We start from the raw sequence: 15,596 nt of genomic DNA on the forward strand, positions 1-15,596 counted from the left end.
CTTTCCTTTCCTTTCCTTTCCTTTCCTTTCCTTTCCTTTCCTTTCCTTTCCTTCCTTCCTTCCTTCCTTCCTTCCTTCCTTCCTTCCTTCCTTCCTTCCTTCTTCCTTTTCTTCCTTCCACAATATTTACTGAGCATCTCTTCTGTATGAGGCATCAAGTTAGATTCTGTGGTAGATACTTCAAAAATAAGGTATATCTGTATCTTCTTTACCATTGATTGGGGGAAAGGACATGTGCAATTAATAGCTGTGCTATACCAAATATAGTGTGAAAATGGAGTATAATGGGTACAAAGAACTGTAGTTCAAAGGAGAGAGATAATTTCCTTTTGGGGGGGAGGCTGCACAGGTGTTACTGTCTGGAGAATTTTGCCACTAAAAAGGACTAAATAGTTTGACTGATAGGGAAAGTCTGAGAAAGATAAATGAATTACTTTGAACTAAAAAGTATTAATTTGGGGTAGCCAGGCCTAGAGACAAGAGGTTCTGGATTCATATGTGGCCCCAGACATTTCCTATCTGTTTGACTCTGGGCAAGTTACTTAACTTCGATTGCCTAGCTTTTACCACTCTTCTGCCTTGGAACCAATACTTATGCTGTGTCTGAGGAAGTTATGGCAGAGAGTCCTGGGAGACTACGAGCCATTTTAAAATGCACAATATCCATTCTAAGACAAAAGGTAAGGGTTAAAGAAAAGTTTTAATGCATTCTGAGTTAGTGATAAGATTAATATTTGAGCATTTTTATTAGAATTGCTACTTCTGCAGTGAGAGTAAATAGGCATACTGTTCTATTTTAGACATGTTGAGTTTGAGTTGCCTACAGTAAGCCTTGTTGGAAATGTCCAGTAGGCAGTTGGATGGTATAGAAATAGAGCTCAGCAGAGACTAGAACTGGTTCTATAATAGATTGATAGGGGAGAGGAAGAGTAAAAGAGAGAAGAGATCACATTTTCTTAATTCCATTTGATTTACAAAGGAACATTTTAAAGAACTGGATAAAAGTAGTACTTAATAGATATAATGTTTTAATATTTATTAGCAGTATTTCCGTATGTCAGTGAAACAGGGTCTACATATTCTTATTAAATAAGAGAACTTGGTTTGGAAATTCATGTATATAGTGATAAAGATTTGTGAGAAAAGCAGATGTAGCTACCTATACCAACTGAAACAGTTTCAGTAAAACTCTTTTTGCATGTTTTGACTATCACTATTCATTTAAGAAGCCATATCCTTCAAACTATCGTACAATAAAATATTTATAATAATAGTCTGTAGGGATTGGAATTGTTTAAAAAGTACAGTACTAAAGTATGGGTAGAGATTCTGCCCTATTAACACTATTCACACTAGAAACAGTGAATTCTTAGTTAGCTCCCAAAGCACATTATATTTTTTTAAAACCATTACCTTCCATCTTAGAGAATCAATCCTAAGTATTGGTTCTAGGCAGAAGAGCAATAAAATTACTTTAAAAAAATGGGGGTGATAGGGGGTAGGGGTGGTCAAGTGACTTGCCCAGGGTCACACAGCTGCTCCCAGCACTTTATACTGTTAAAAAACATTGTCCCTAGTGAGATTATATTATAGCATTTAAAGCTTGGTGAACTATAAGGAGTGATTTGAAAATTCTCTGACCAAGCATCCAGTTCATTCTTTATTTGAAAGACTTTCTGAAAACTTTTTTCTTCTTTAGTTGTGTTTTGCTTTTTCTCATCTGTAAAATGGGGAAATAGTTATGACCTACATTGGATTCGTGAGAAAGAATTACAATAAAACCATTATGAAATATTTCTATTTCATTTTGTGTTGGGAGAGAGTAAGTGGGGATCAACCAGCAACATTGGATGACACAATCATCCTATAAAGTTCCTTCTTTTAACAGTTTTATGAAAGAGCAGGAAGGCCAAGAAAGAAACTGTGGTTTTCACTGATCACTTGCAGTGCTTGAAAATTGCCATTTTCCAGAGGTTGACCAGCATGAAGATCTCTTATAAGAAAGCAATAGACCAGTCACCAATGCTAGTAATCTTCTCCACTTGCCCCAGTGCATTCCCTCTGAGATTACTTCCCATTTACATTGTTTACTATTTCTTATGTGTACAGAGTTGATTGTATGTTGTCTCATCCTTTAGAATGCTATTTTCCAGAGGGCAAGAACAGTATTTTTGCCATTCTTTGGGTCCCAGGTACTTAACACTTCCTGGAACATAGCAAACACTTAATAAATGCTTGTTGACTGACTAGTTCCACCTTGTAAACTTGGAAAAGGTAGTAAGTGTGGCCACTAGCAACCAATACCAAGCTTTTGGAGTCTGTGAGGAGTAACTTAAATAAGGTTAACCCCATATGTGGAGGCATATAGTAAGCATTTAATACATGCTTATTGTTTGCTTATTATTGTTTGTTGTAAGAATCACTTCCACTGAGGCTTTACTCCCATGGCCTAATGTGCCATGAGGGTGACCCTAGGGCCTAGGCCTCTGATGGCAGACCTATGGCATGTGTGCCCAAAAGGACACACAGAGCCCTCTCTGGATACATCTGTAGTTGACCACCAGAGTTCCTTACTAGAAAGCCAGAGTGAGCTCTGGTGGAACTATTCCCCTCCCTCCCAATAGGCCTGAGGACATTCAGAACTTTCTGCCCAGCAGCCCAATGGGAGTGTTTCCTCTCTCTATCTGGAGTAAGGTGCTGGGGGTGAGGTGGGAGACACAGCTCATGTTGCACGAGGGTGTGGCCTAGATGGCAGCCCGTTGAGTCTGTGGTGAAGGTGATTTCCCATGGTAGGGTTGGAGAGGAACTAGGATTGAGGGTAGCATAGATCACAATGTGGCACATAGCTGGAGGGGAGCTGAGCACTTGGGCAACTCTCCTTCCCCTCTCCTCATGTGCCTCTCATCACCTGTCCCTCTGCCCAGCAGCTTAATGGGAGTGCTTCTTTCCTCCCCTGTCTGGGGCAAGGGGAGGGTCAGGGGAAAAGGTGGGGTGGGGTGGGGCAGGGCATTCAGTCCCTGGGGGGTATGGGCACAGTACTGGTCTGGGAGGATTACTCTGTTTCTAAAAGGTTTGCCATCACTGGCCTTGGCTCTTGAGGCTATGCTAATAGAACAGAATCCTTGTCAGATCATCTACCAAGCTTAAAGGTTTTTCTGGAATGGAATGGACATGGTGACACAATTTGCTCAAGGACCAACATAGTTAAATTTAGAGAGATTCATTGCTGAGTTGGCTGCAGGGTGATGAATTTTTCTGTCATAGCAACATTTGAAGACCATTTAGTGAGCTATAGAATAGCTGCTTTCTATATCAATGGAAGAAGTATCCTTATTGACTAAATCATCAATCATTGTGGTATGTATAAGGGACTGTAATCCACACTATGATACAAAGATGAAAAATTATATAGACTCTGCCCTCAAAGATTTTTATATTCTACTGAAAGGAAGGGTATCCAACACAATCAAGTCTAAGAGGTATATGATGTGTTATGGGAAAGGGAGAAATGCCTCCTTCTTTAAAAAAAAAAGTGCTATAGTTTTGAAGAGGGAGGGATTAATTTTACCTAGGGGGTCTATAAAGAATTAAGTGGCACCTGAAGTGTGCTCTAAAGGAGAGGAATATGGATTTCAGTAGAGATGAAAAGGGAAATGGACATTAGACAGAGAGGATAGGAATTCAAGGAGCAAATTGGGAGCTAGCAAAGTGATATCCAAGAATAACTAAAATCTTATTTTGACTGATGCCAGAACTATAAGGGGAGTAATATAAAACAAGATTGGAAAGATAGATTGCTTTTCTGTGATCCTTAAATGCCAGGATCTTCCTCTATAGGAAATAGGGAGCTATGAAAGTTTTTGTATTCACTTCAGCAGTACTTATTAAACACTCTGTGTAAGGGTAGGCAGTTGTTAATTGAGACCAAGATAAAAATGAAACCACTTTTGTTCTTCAGGAGTTTATATTCTGTTGGAATATAAGATATCTAATACAGTCCATCCTCTACTTAACTGCCAAAGACCTATAGACCTCTGGAGCAAAGTTTTTTTTTTTTAAGTAAATTTTTTGTCACTAACTTTAAAAATTTTTTTTTTAACATTACCTGGATTTTATCCAATATCTCTCCCTCTTTCCCCTCCAAGAGAATAATCCTATATGGTAAATATTTTTAAAGAAAAAAATTTTAAAAGAGGAAAACGTCAGCAACACCAATGAAAAAAATCTAGAAAATAGATGTAGTATACCACACTTGTGGAGCTCCCATATCTTCAGATTGCGTTAAGGGCGTCCTTTCATGTCTTTTCTTTGGCATCATGTTTGTTGCTGTTAATTTTGTAATATTCAATTTTGGTTGTTTTGTGTTTCTCTCCACTTACTTTCTTGTAAATTGCTCTGCTTACTTAATTCTGCATCAGACAGTGCAAATCTTCTTTATATTAGTCATATTTATTGTATTTTACTGATTACTTCAGTCTGCATCAGTTCATGTAGATTTTTCCATGCTTTTCTGTATTCATCTCATAAATGTTATTTTTTTTATATGCAATAAAATTCTATTACATTCATGTATCAAAGTTTATTTAGTCATGCCTCAATTAATTGGTATATATTTTGTTTTTAATTCTTTGCTCTTACAAGCAAACTGCTATAAATAGTTTGGTCTATATGGGGAGTTTCTTATCAATGATTTCCTTGGGGCATAGGCCTAGTAGTGGAATCTCTAGGTCAAAGGGTATGGACATTTAGTTATTTTATTTCTATATTTCTATAATTCTAAATCGTTTTCAAAATGGTTGTACTGTTTCATAATCTAGCAAAAGGTTCTTAATTCCTTTTTTGATGAAGCTTATGGACCTCTTCTCAGAATGATTTTTTATTGTCTACATTCACAATAAAAGGAAATACTAAATTTTAATTAGATGTTTATGTATTATGTAATTTTTTTTCATAGCTGAAGTCATATGGACCCCAGGTTAAGATCTCTTTCTTGAGAGTTAAATTAATTTAGTGTCCATACAAATGTGCTCAAAGTAATTTCTCACAAGTTTTGGTAGCATTAACAACCTGCAGGAATCAGAAAAGACCTTATGCAGGAGCTGGCACCTGAGCTATACTCTGAAGGAAACTAGGGATTCTGTAAGTCTTGGACAGAGTATATTTAGATGTGGGGGAGAACTTTTGCAAAGGCATGGAGAAGGGGAATTGAATGCTTTGTAGGGGAACAGCTAGCAACCAGTGTAATTGGAATGTGAAATATATGAAGACAAACTACATGAAGTAAGATTGGAAGGTAAGAGGGGACGAGATTATGGAGGGTTTTACTTGGTAGACTGAGGATTTTGTTTATTCTATAGATAACAATAAGGTTTTTGAATAGAGGAATGGTATGTCAGATATGTATTTTAGGTATATTAATTTGTCAGCTGTGTAGAAGATGAAAGGGAAGCTAGAAAGGTTTGTAAGAGGGAAAACTTAGATATTATATAAATATTTTAAGGTGTGGTCACCAGGAATCAATTCAGATTGATTCCATAATTAAAATAGACCCAAGTCAGGATGAGTTTCATGGTAGTTTATTTACAATTGGGAAGGTAGAAGGTAGGGAAATAGAGGGAGAGGCTGGCCGGGACCAGCAGAGGTCCGGAAGGAGAGAAGGTTAAAAGGCTAATTAAACTAGGCTACTAGTCACAAGGCCTTAGCAATTAAGGGAGCCAGCCTAACTTACCCATGTGACAATTCAGAGGGGAAGCTGCCTGAGGTCTCAGCAGAGATCTTTCAGCACCAAGTTCAAAGCACGAACTCCCTCAACAGGAAGTTTACCATCATATTTGAAAGACAGCAGCTTTCGTCACTTCCTGGAGGTCCACCTCTAATTCAAGTGGACAAATGACAGCCTCAACACTGTTTTGGACTGCCCAAAGGGCAGTCCCTTGTTCTTGATTTGTTACTTATTGTCACGAGTGGGTCACAGATCTCTCCTCCCCACTAAGGGAGGTGGGGATGACATTATCTCTGGTGGCTAGAGTTTTAACTATGAATGGGGGGTGAGCTAATTCCATTTACACAGATTGGAAGTGTAGAGACCAATTAGGAAGCTGTTGTAATGGTCCTGAGTAAGAGCCAAAGAAGGCTTCAACGAGGGTAGAGAAAAGGAGCAGGTACTAGACAGAAAATATGTAGTTAGAATCAGTATGGTCAAACAATTGTTAAGTATAAGCTGGAAGTGACGCAAATGCCAATGTTACTTTTACATTTTCTAAATTTACAAAAATAAGTACCTAGAGGTACCTAGTCCCAAATGTCTCCCTTCTCTCAAAAGCATAAGCATAAATCTCACTGAAGAACCAAGAACCTATATTTTTAAATTTTTCAAATCTCCCCCTCTAAATAAAAGTGTAATATATTTAAAAACATTGGCTTTTGTATCAATTTCAGTTCATAGTAAATATTTCAGGTTCACTTTTATAGGAATAGTCATGGTATTATTCATGGTAGGGAATTAAGAGTTCTCTGATAGATTCAGGGATTGGAGTGACTGACTTCAAAGTCAAGTTCTCATAATATCCTAGTTGCATGCTTAAGGACATCTTACTAGGCTGCTTTTTGCTATTCTGGGGATGTTATTAGTTTATTGTTGACTTAGTTGATTATTCTTTTAGGAGGTTTGGGTTATAGGGGTTTTTTTTTGTATATTTTTATATATACATATATATATATATTTGTTGTAAGATGTGATTGTGCAAAATGCCCAGGGCAGGGGAGATAGCAAATTTAGTCAAAAAAACAAAATGAAATAAACTCTCATTTTCCACACATTAAGAATAATTGGTTTGGCATTTACCATGTTCTTTATGTTTGTCAGATTGGGTATTGCATTGAAAGAGTTGAATGTTGAATGCATTTTTTTCTGCAGTTGATGTAATAATTGAAAGTTGATTTGCAACTATAAGTGACAGGGTGTTTCTAAAAAGTACTTTGGTGGAGACAGCCAGGCACAGTAGATAGAGCTTCAGGCCTGGAGTTAGGAGGACCAATCAGATTGGTCCCAGATACTTCCTAGCTGTGTGACCCAAGCAAATCACTTAACCCCATTGCCAAGCCCTTGCTACATTTCTATATTAGAACTGATCCTAGAGAAGGTGAGGGTTAAAAAATAAAGTATTTTGGTGCTATTAAAGAAATGTTTTAGTAATTACAGTTCAAATCACTGAATAGAATTTTTATAAATGAGTGAAGATGAACAGTAAGTAGGAGTCAAAAGCTTTTTTTGTACCCATTTGGGAGGATATATTTCATTTAAAAAATATCAGAGGGGCAGCTGGGTGGCTCATTAACCATTCTATCTTAAAATATAAATGCAAATTGTTTTAGTTAAAAAGCTATTAAGTTCCTTATGTTGATAGATTCTCTTAAACACTTAGGTGTATAGGATTTTCATTGTTTTATCCCATATACTAATATATTCAAGTTTTCTTCCCTTTTTTGTTTTATTGATGCCTTTTTGTTTTATATCACATTTATTTCCAGCCAAATTGAATTTTTTAAACATCTTGGTTGAATTATATTCTGAACAAGTTATACAATATTAAGAGATTGATAGCAAAAGTAAGGAAATATGGTGGAACCTATTTTATTCTGCTTAAACATGTGAAACTTTTTAGTGGGTAAATACTTCTTTGGGTAAGGTGGTTATATAAAAAAAATTTTTAATGCCTAGTTTTTAGGAAGCAGTCATCACATAAGATAAAGATTTGTATTTCCTGCTTTCCCAGACCATACTAAAAGTGCAAACTCTTTAGTGCAGAAAATTGTTAGGATTTCATGTACTTTTACTCTTCTCTCCACATTCTGTAGGTTAAATTTTTCTTACAGTTTTCAAGGGGAATTTTATTTTTAATTACTATGAGCATACCAATTTCTAATTTTAAAAAATTACTCACCAAACACTTTATTTGACAGAAGAAAATTGGGAAAGGAGAGCCAATGAGAGAGCTATTGTGAATGTAGCATATAACAACAATGCTAGGACTCCTAATGGTTTCCCAGGCCCTTGTCTTTTGATATTGTTGTGATTGATGAACTTTAATTTTATAGATTGAGAAAGAAGGAAAAGGCAGCCATTTTGCTACTGTAGGTCAATGAAAATAAAAATGAATTTATGAAGACAAACATGATTAGAAAGCAGTTTGTTAATTTTTTCCTTAGCCTAAAATAGTTGAACTCTATTTTCTTGGTGGCTCATTAAACCTGCTTATTTAAATTCATTGTAGACTAAAGGCAGGTTGCACTAGATTCTAATGCCTTGTTAACTATTGACTTGAAATAGTCCCAGAGAACCCCTTTTTTGGTAACCTTTCCAGCTTATTAAACTCTTAAGATATGTCCTTTTTCTTTCCTACAAATGACCCCAAATTTTAGCAGATTGTTTGCCAGGGAACAGCAGACTTAGATTCTTATATCTAACGTTGCATAACCAGTACTTACTAGGCAGAGAGCACATAGTGTATTGACACTTGAGGAATTAGTGTTGTACTGACAGCTACTTTGGAATAGAGAGGGAGGTTCACCCCTTCACAGAGGCTAGTCGTAGCTATATAACAAGGGCCATGAGGTAGAATATGGAGAGTTATATGATATTGGAATTGAAATGAACCTGTGAGATACCCCCTTCATTTTACAGATGAGAAAGCAGATCAAGAGGGGGTGAAATATTTTGCCTACTGTCATGTTTACATAGAGCTGGTTGGCACTTAAAACCTAGGGCTCTTGATTTTTAGTCCAGTATTTTTTCCTTTAATGTCTTATAAGGGCTGCAAAATACTACTTCTTCCATGAAGTCTTCTCTAGGAATTCCAAGAGATATAATTCAGGAGAGTGCATTAAGAGTCTGTTCAATAAAGGTGGGAAATGGAATGTCTTATGTGAGAAACAGCAACAAGGCCAGCTTGTCTGGACCATAGAATGTAGGTTGAGAATAGTGTGTAATAAATCTGGAGAGGTAACTTTGAACTTAGCTGTGAAGTATTTTAACTGCCAAATAGGAGTTTGTATTGATCCTTGAGGTAATAGATTGGGACCAGAGTTTAGTATCTAACATGAAGTCCCTGGACATAAGACTCAGAGCAGACTTAGACATCTATTAAAAATCTGAGGAATTGTTAATAGAATATGTATCAATAACTGGCAATATAAATGTTTAGAAGGGGCCTAAATGAGGAAATATGAGACAAGTTTCTTGTAACTGCAAATATTTCATGAAGGAAGTGGCACCTGAATTTCACTTTGTCCCATTTCTAGATAGGTTATTTTAGTATTCTAGTTCCTCTTCTGATTATCTGGGCAACTTATATTTTTTTAAATATTCATTTAATTTAGATTGTAAGTTTTATTGGTTGGGCAAAAATAGCTCCTAATGCTTTAATTCATCTTCATTGGTTGTACATTTATACCCTTTCATATTTGATATTAGTAATTAGGTTTTCTTTTTAAATATTAAATTAGCCAATGGTTTTAATCTATTTTATTGCTCCCCCCATAAAACTAACTCCTACTTTTATTCATTTAATACTTTATATTTTATTAATCTTTTATTTTCAATTTTTCAATTTTGATTTTAATTGAGTATTTTAAATTTATTTTCTTACTGTTTTTAGTTGCATGCCCAGTTTATTGATCTACATTCTCTCTTTTGTTAATGTAAACATTTATAGAGATACAAAATTTCCTTAAGTACTACTTCGTCTGCATTCCACAGATTTTGATATGTTGTCTTATTATTAGTCATTATCTTTAATGAAATTGCTAATCATTTCTATGATTTGTTCTTCAATTCACTCATTTTTGGGGATTAGATTTTTTAGTTTCTAATTAATTTTTAATCTGTTCTCCAAAGATCCTTTACATAATTTTTATTTTAAATCTTTTTTTTTTTTTGTCAGTGGTGAGAGAAAGAAAGAATCAAAATGGGGACTGGAGAGTAATCCAGTTTGGCTCAATAGGCAGTAAGAATATAATGAAGCAGTAAACACAGTTTTGAATCAATTTGTAGAATTTGATTAGCTTGAAATACCAGGCCAAGGAGTTTTTGTTTTATTTTGGTAAGCTCAGAGAACCTCTGAAGATGAGAAAAAGGCAATGTGGTATAATGGAAGAGGGATGAACTTAGAGTCAAGAGGGACCTGGGTTGAAATCGTATATCTGACCTTTTTTATCTGTTTAACTTTGTGGAAATGTGACTTAACTTTCTGAGCCTCAGTTTTCTTATCTCATCACTGTAAAATGGATATAATATCTGTATGACCTGTTTCACTAGGTTTTAAGGATTAAATATAACACATTTTGCAAAACCTTAAATCCTAATATAAATGTGAGCTATCACTGTTGTTGTTAGTACTATGTTTGTTAAGAACCTAATATTTGCCAGGCATTGACCTAAGCACTGAAGATACAAAGAAAGGCAAAAGACAGTACAAACTGTAAAGTTCACAGTCTATTGGAGGAGATAACATACAAATAACTATGTATAAACAAGTTATATATGAGATAAAGTTGGAAATAATCAAAAGAGGGAAGGTACTAGAGATTAAGGGGACTAGGAAAGGTTCCTGTAAAAGGTGAGATGAAGAAGAAAGAGAGACTTGAAGGAAGCCAGAAAAACCAGGAGGTAGAGAAGAGAAGGAATAGTATTCCAAGGAGGGTAGACAGTCTGTGAAAATGCCTAGGTCAGTAAATGGAGTGTCTTGTTCATGGAAAAACAAGGAAGCCAATTTTACTGGATTACTTTGTCTCTTTGTGAAGGGGTGTAAGGTGTAAGAAGACTGGGGGGGGGGAACAGGTTATGAAGTACTTTGAACATAAAACAGGATTTTATATTTGATCCTAGAGGTCATAGGGAACCACTGGAATTTATTATTAAATAGGGAGGTTACTTAGTCAGACTTATAACTTAGAAACATCCCTTTGGCAGCTTAGTAGAGGATGGATTGGATTGGGAGAGATTTTTGTCAGGGAGACTAACCATTAGGCTGCTGGAATAGTTCAAGTGCAAGAATCTGTACCAGGATGATAGCAGTGGCACAGAAGAGAAGGGAGTATATGCAAGACATTTTAGAAAGATATAAATTAATAGTCCTTGGGCAACAAGTTGGTTATGGATCAAGAGAGAATGAGAAATCGAGAATGACACTTAAGTTGAAAGTCTGAGCGACTGGGAGATGGTGGTACTCTCAATAGTAATAAGGAAGTTAGGATGTGGAGAGAGTTCTGGGAGAAAAACAATGAATTCAGTTTTGGACATAATGAGTTTAAGATGTTGATGGGTTATCCAATTCTAGATGTTCAGTAGGCAGGTGAAGAGGCAAGACCAGCAGAGAGTTTTGGCCTGGAAAAGGAAGGATGTAGAACTATTTTCGTACAGAATCCATGGGAGCTGATGATTTTACTAAGTGAAATAGTATAGAGGGAGAAAAGAAAAGAACATGCATTAGGAAGATCATTCTGGTAGTGCTGTGCAAGATGGATTGGGGGGGTGAAGACTTGCAGATAGGGAGGCAAGTTAGGAGGTTATTGTGAAGTCCATAATCTAGTATTGTTGAGTAGAGAAACATTAGAAGCTTTTCCAGTGCAAACTGGGTTAAAGAAAAGATGACTTCTCTACCCACTCTTATTTCGACATAGTCTTAGAAATGCTAGCTATAAGAAATAGAAGATAATGGCAGTATTGTATAGGGATCAACTGTGGAAGAATTAGGTATTCTTATTCTCCACATTATAATGATTCAAGACAATTCCGAAGAGCTTATTTTGAAAAATGCTATTCATCTCTTGAGAAAGAATGTAAATTGAAGCATACTATTTTCACTTAATTTTGTGTGCCCGTGTGTATATTTTATGTGAGAGTTCTTTTCCAACATGACTAAAGCAGAAATACTTTTGAATAATCACACATGTATAACCTAGATCAAATTGCTTATCATTTCAGGAGGGAGATAATTTGGATCTCAAAATTTTAAAAAACATTTAAATTTTGTTATTGTGCATAATTGAGAAAAATAAAATATTAATACAAATGCTAGCTATAGTAATATCAAATTAAAAGTTTAAGTATTGGTAAGGATTAAGTGAAATTATCCCACAGATAATGTGACTGATATACTTAGAAACTCCTTGCAAATCAGCTAAAAACACTGATTGAGATGATTGTTTTAGTACTGTATACAAAATAAAGATAGAAAAATCATTAGCACTTCTACATAGTACTAATGAAAATCAAGGTGAAATGGTAGGGTAGGTTCCATTCATAAGTTTGGAAGCTAACTGATTTGATTGGTATAGGGAGCTCTTTGGTGAGGAGACTCATTCTACAAGGTCTTTATTTTCTTGTGTGGAAAAGTTGTGGCCTCTCTAGGGTCACACAGCTCCAGTATGTGTCAGAAGGTTTGCCATGGCTATCCATACATTACTGAGGAAATTTGTGTTGGTAGAGGGAATACCCACACTGATGAAATTGCAGATCTTTTGAATTGTTGAAGATTCTGTTGCATATTTTTATTGATTCTTTATGTTTGCTTTGGTTCAAGTAGTATTGTAGAGAACATAATATAGAACATTTAATAATTCATTTCTTTAATATGCTCATGGATATTTAGAGGATGAGTAATAATTGTTAAATCAGAAGTTTGAAAGTCTTTGGTGTCTACATAATTTTCCTTTTCAATTTGTTCCAGGTGGTGCGTTTATGTCAGAATCCAAAGCTGGCTCTAAAGAATAGTCCACCTTATATATTAGACCTGCTACCAGATACCTACCAGCATCTTCGCACTATCTTGTCAAGATATGAAGGGAGAATGGAGACACTTGGAGAAAATGAATATTTCAGGGTATTTATGGAAAATCTGATGAAGAAAACTAAGCAGACCATCAGCCTTTTTAAAGAAGGGAAAGAGAGAATGTATGAAGAAAATTCTCAGCCTAGGTAATGGAAAGTTCTATAGAAATAGTCATGGTTCTCCTTTTGATAATTTGAATGAGTAATGTTTATAGTTGAATTTGCTATTTTAGAAATATTATACTAAAATGTCATAAATGCATTTTTATAGTGGTTTGGGTTGCTACATCAGATCTTGAGGCTACCTCTTAGCTTTCAGTTTTATTGTTTTATCATCTTAGACTGGTGCCAAGAAAGTGAGCAAATGATTTTGGAGTTGTGTAGATGATTTAGTCCATTAGGGACTTTGAAAGGTATTAAATTTTGGGATATGGAAGAAAGATAGGATTGGGAATAAAATGGTAGGTGAAAGTGAGGTATTAGAATAGAGTGACTGAGAGGCTAGAGAGTAGTGGATCCACTGGGAGCAGCTTCTGGTCTGAGCTACTCCTGGTATTTGGTTTGATTTCTTAACAATTCATAAGTGTTTGGGCCCATTTAGAATTTATCATGTGTCAGATAACCAGAACCTCAGATGTGTGTTGTAAGTATGTGGCATACTGATAAAATGCCTTGCTTTGTGAAACGTACCTAAAATATGATTGAATTAAAAAAATTTTGGCAAAAATTAACAGGGTAATACTGGGGCTAGGCAGTGGAATTTTATTTTTTAAAGCAAAAAAAATAACACATTATTTTCTATATTGGTGAGACTTTTTTGAATTAGAATGGAGACAAATTAAGTTCCTATCACTAGATTTTTATTGAGCTGTGTGTGTGAAACCATGCTGGATCCTTTGTGGGGGGAATACAAAGGAAGTTGAGTATGTCATATATCGAAATGTTAGTGTTTGTTGGTGATTAATTTCACAATAAGAAGGAAAATTAAAGACATGGTCCTTCTCCATAATTCTCATTGGGATAGAGTAATACATAAGTATACAACCATTTGTAGAACAAATTATATGATTAAATGCCAAATGAGTGATTTGGGCCAGAAGTACTGTATTTAGTTCAGAGATGGTACTTCTAAGGCTTCGGAAAAAGTATTGAACAAGGTGGGTTGGAATGATCTGATGAGGCTTTTATGTTTTTAATAATAAGCAGGCCTGTGGATACGGTGCTGGAGATGGATCAGAATTTTGCCTCAGACTATAGCTGTGTGACCCTGGAAAAATCACTTAGCCTCTCTGTACCTTAGTTTTCTCATTTGTAAAATAGAAATGATATCTCTTATCTCACTCACTGGTTTGTTGTGAAGGTTAAATAAGGTAAAAAGTAATATAATATTCTAAGCCTTAGATATTATTATGAATTATTATAATGTATGTTGAAGTACTTTGTAAATTCTAAAATACTAAACATATGTAAATTTTAATCAAATAAACCCGTGGTATGGCCAATAGTCAATAAACATTTATTAAGTATCTACTGTGTGCCAGGAACTGTACTAAATGCCAAAGATAGAAGAAAGTCATAAGATAGTCCCTGCACTCGAGGAGCTATTCATTGATTTGAGGATGACAACCCAAGAAAGAAGCTGAAAAGAGGGAAGAATTAGGGTAGTGGGGTGGAAGAGCGTGGTAAAGTCTTGCTTAGTCAGGATGGGAGGAAATTATTTGAGGAGGTGTAAATTTCAGAGTTGATTTTATCTTTTAAAAGAATTTTTAAACCCTTACCTTCTGCCTTAGAAAACAATACTATGTATTGGTTCCAAGGCAGAAACGGGGTAAGGGCTAGGCAATGGGGGTCAAGTGACTTGCTCAGAGTCACACAGTTGGGAAGTGTCTGAGGCCAGATTTGAACCTAGGACCTCCCTTCTCTAGGCCTAGCTCTCAATCCATTAAACTATCCAGCTGCCCCCTTGATTTCATCTTGCAAAATGTATTATGAATTTCTGGAGACCCCTCCTTAAATGGTGAAAGATTGAAAAGGAACTTTCCAATGTCCAACCTCTTTCTCCAGTCAGAGGAAGGGAGGAGCCCCCATGGGGCTTTTGAAGGAAAAATTCTTGGCTTCAGGTTCTTGTGATACTATTTACCAACTATATAACCTTGGAATTAATTTTAACCTTCCTATACCTCAGTTTCTTTATCTCTAGTAAGAATAATCCTTATAGTAGCTTACCTTCAAGGGTTGTTTTGAGGAAGGTGCTTTGTAAATGCAGACTGAGTGTGAGCAGTTGTCTACTCCCTACTTTATAACTTCTATAATATATTACCCTCCTGATTTTCTTCTTTCTTAACTGTTTAATTTCTAATTTTTTGGAATATATATTTTTGAAACCCTTAAATGCTAGTGGTCCTCAGCAAAAAGCAAAAAAAAAAAAAATTGTTTTTTTCTCCATCCTTCTTGATCTATATCTCTTCCAGTTACTTTAAAAAAAATCACACCTTACCTTCCATTTTAGATTCAATACTAGGTATTGGTTCCAAGGCAGAAGAGTGGTAGGCAGTGGGTTCCAAGGCAAAAGAGTAATAGTAACTTGCCCAGGGTCACACAGCTAGAAAGTGTCTGGTCAAATTTGAACATAGGTCCTCCCAATTCTAGGCCTGGTGCTCTATCCACAGTGCCACCTACCTGCTCTAATTTTTAATTAAAAAAAAAAAAGTTTTTATTTATGTCTCCCATTTCTTATTTTCTTTTTTTCCTCGCATATGGGAATTAA

The 15,596-nt window shown here is 35.6% G+C and overlaps 1 protein-coding gene across 1 annotated transcript in view; it reads left to right on the forward strand.

The window, feature by feature from the left end:
• CBL (Cbl proto-oncogene) overlaps nt 1-15,596 on the forward strand; it is a 95,741-nt gene that overhangs the window by 9,024 nt on the left and 71,121 nt on the right. The window contains exon 2 of the mRNA XM_044669637.1: nt 12,729-12,976. Within this exon, the coding sequence (XP_044525572.1) occupies nt 12,729-12,976 (248 nt within the window). The remainder of the gene's footprint in view (nt 1-12,728; nt 12,977-15,596) is intronic.

Source organism: Gracilinanus agilis, chromosome 3 (genome assembly GCF_016433145.1).
Source record: "Gracilinanus agilis isolate LMUSP501 chromosome 3, AgileGrace, whole genome shotgun sequence".
NCBI lineage: Eukaryota > Metazoa > Chordata > Mammalia > Didelphimorphia > Didelphidae > Gracilinanus > Gracilinanus agilis.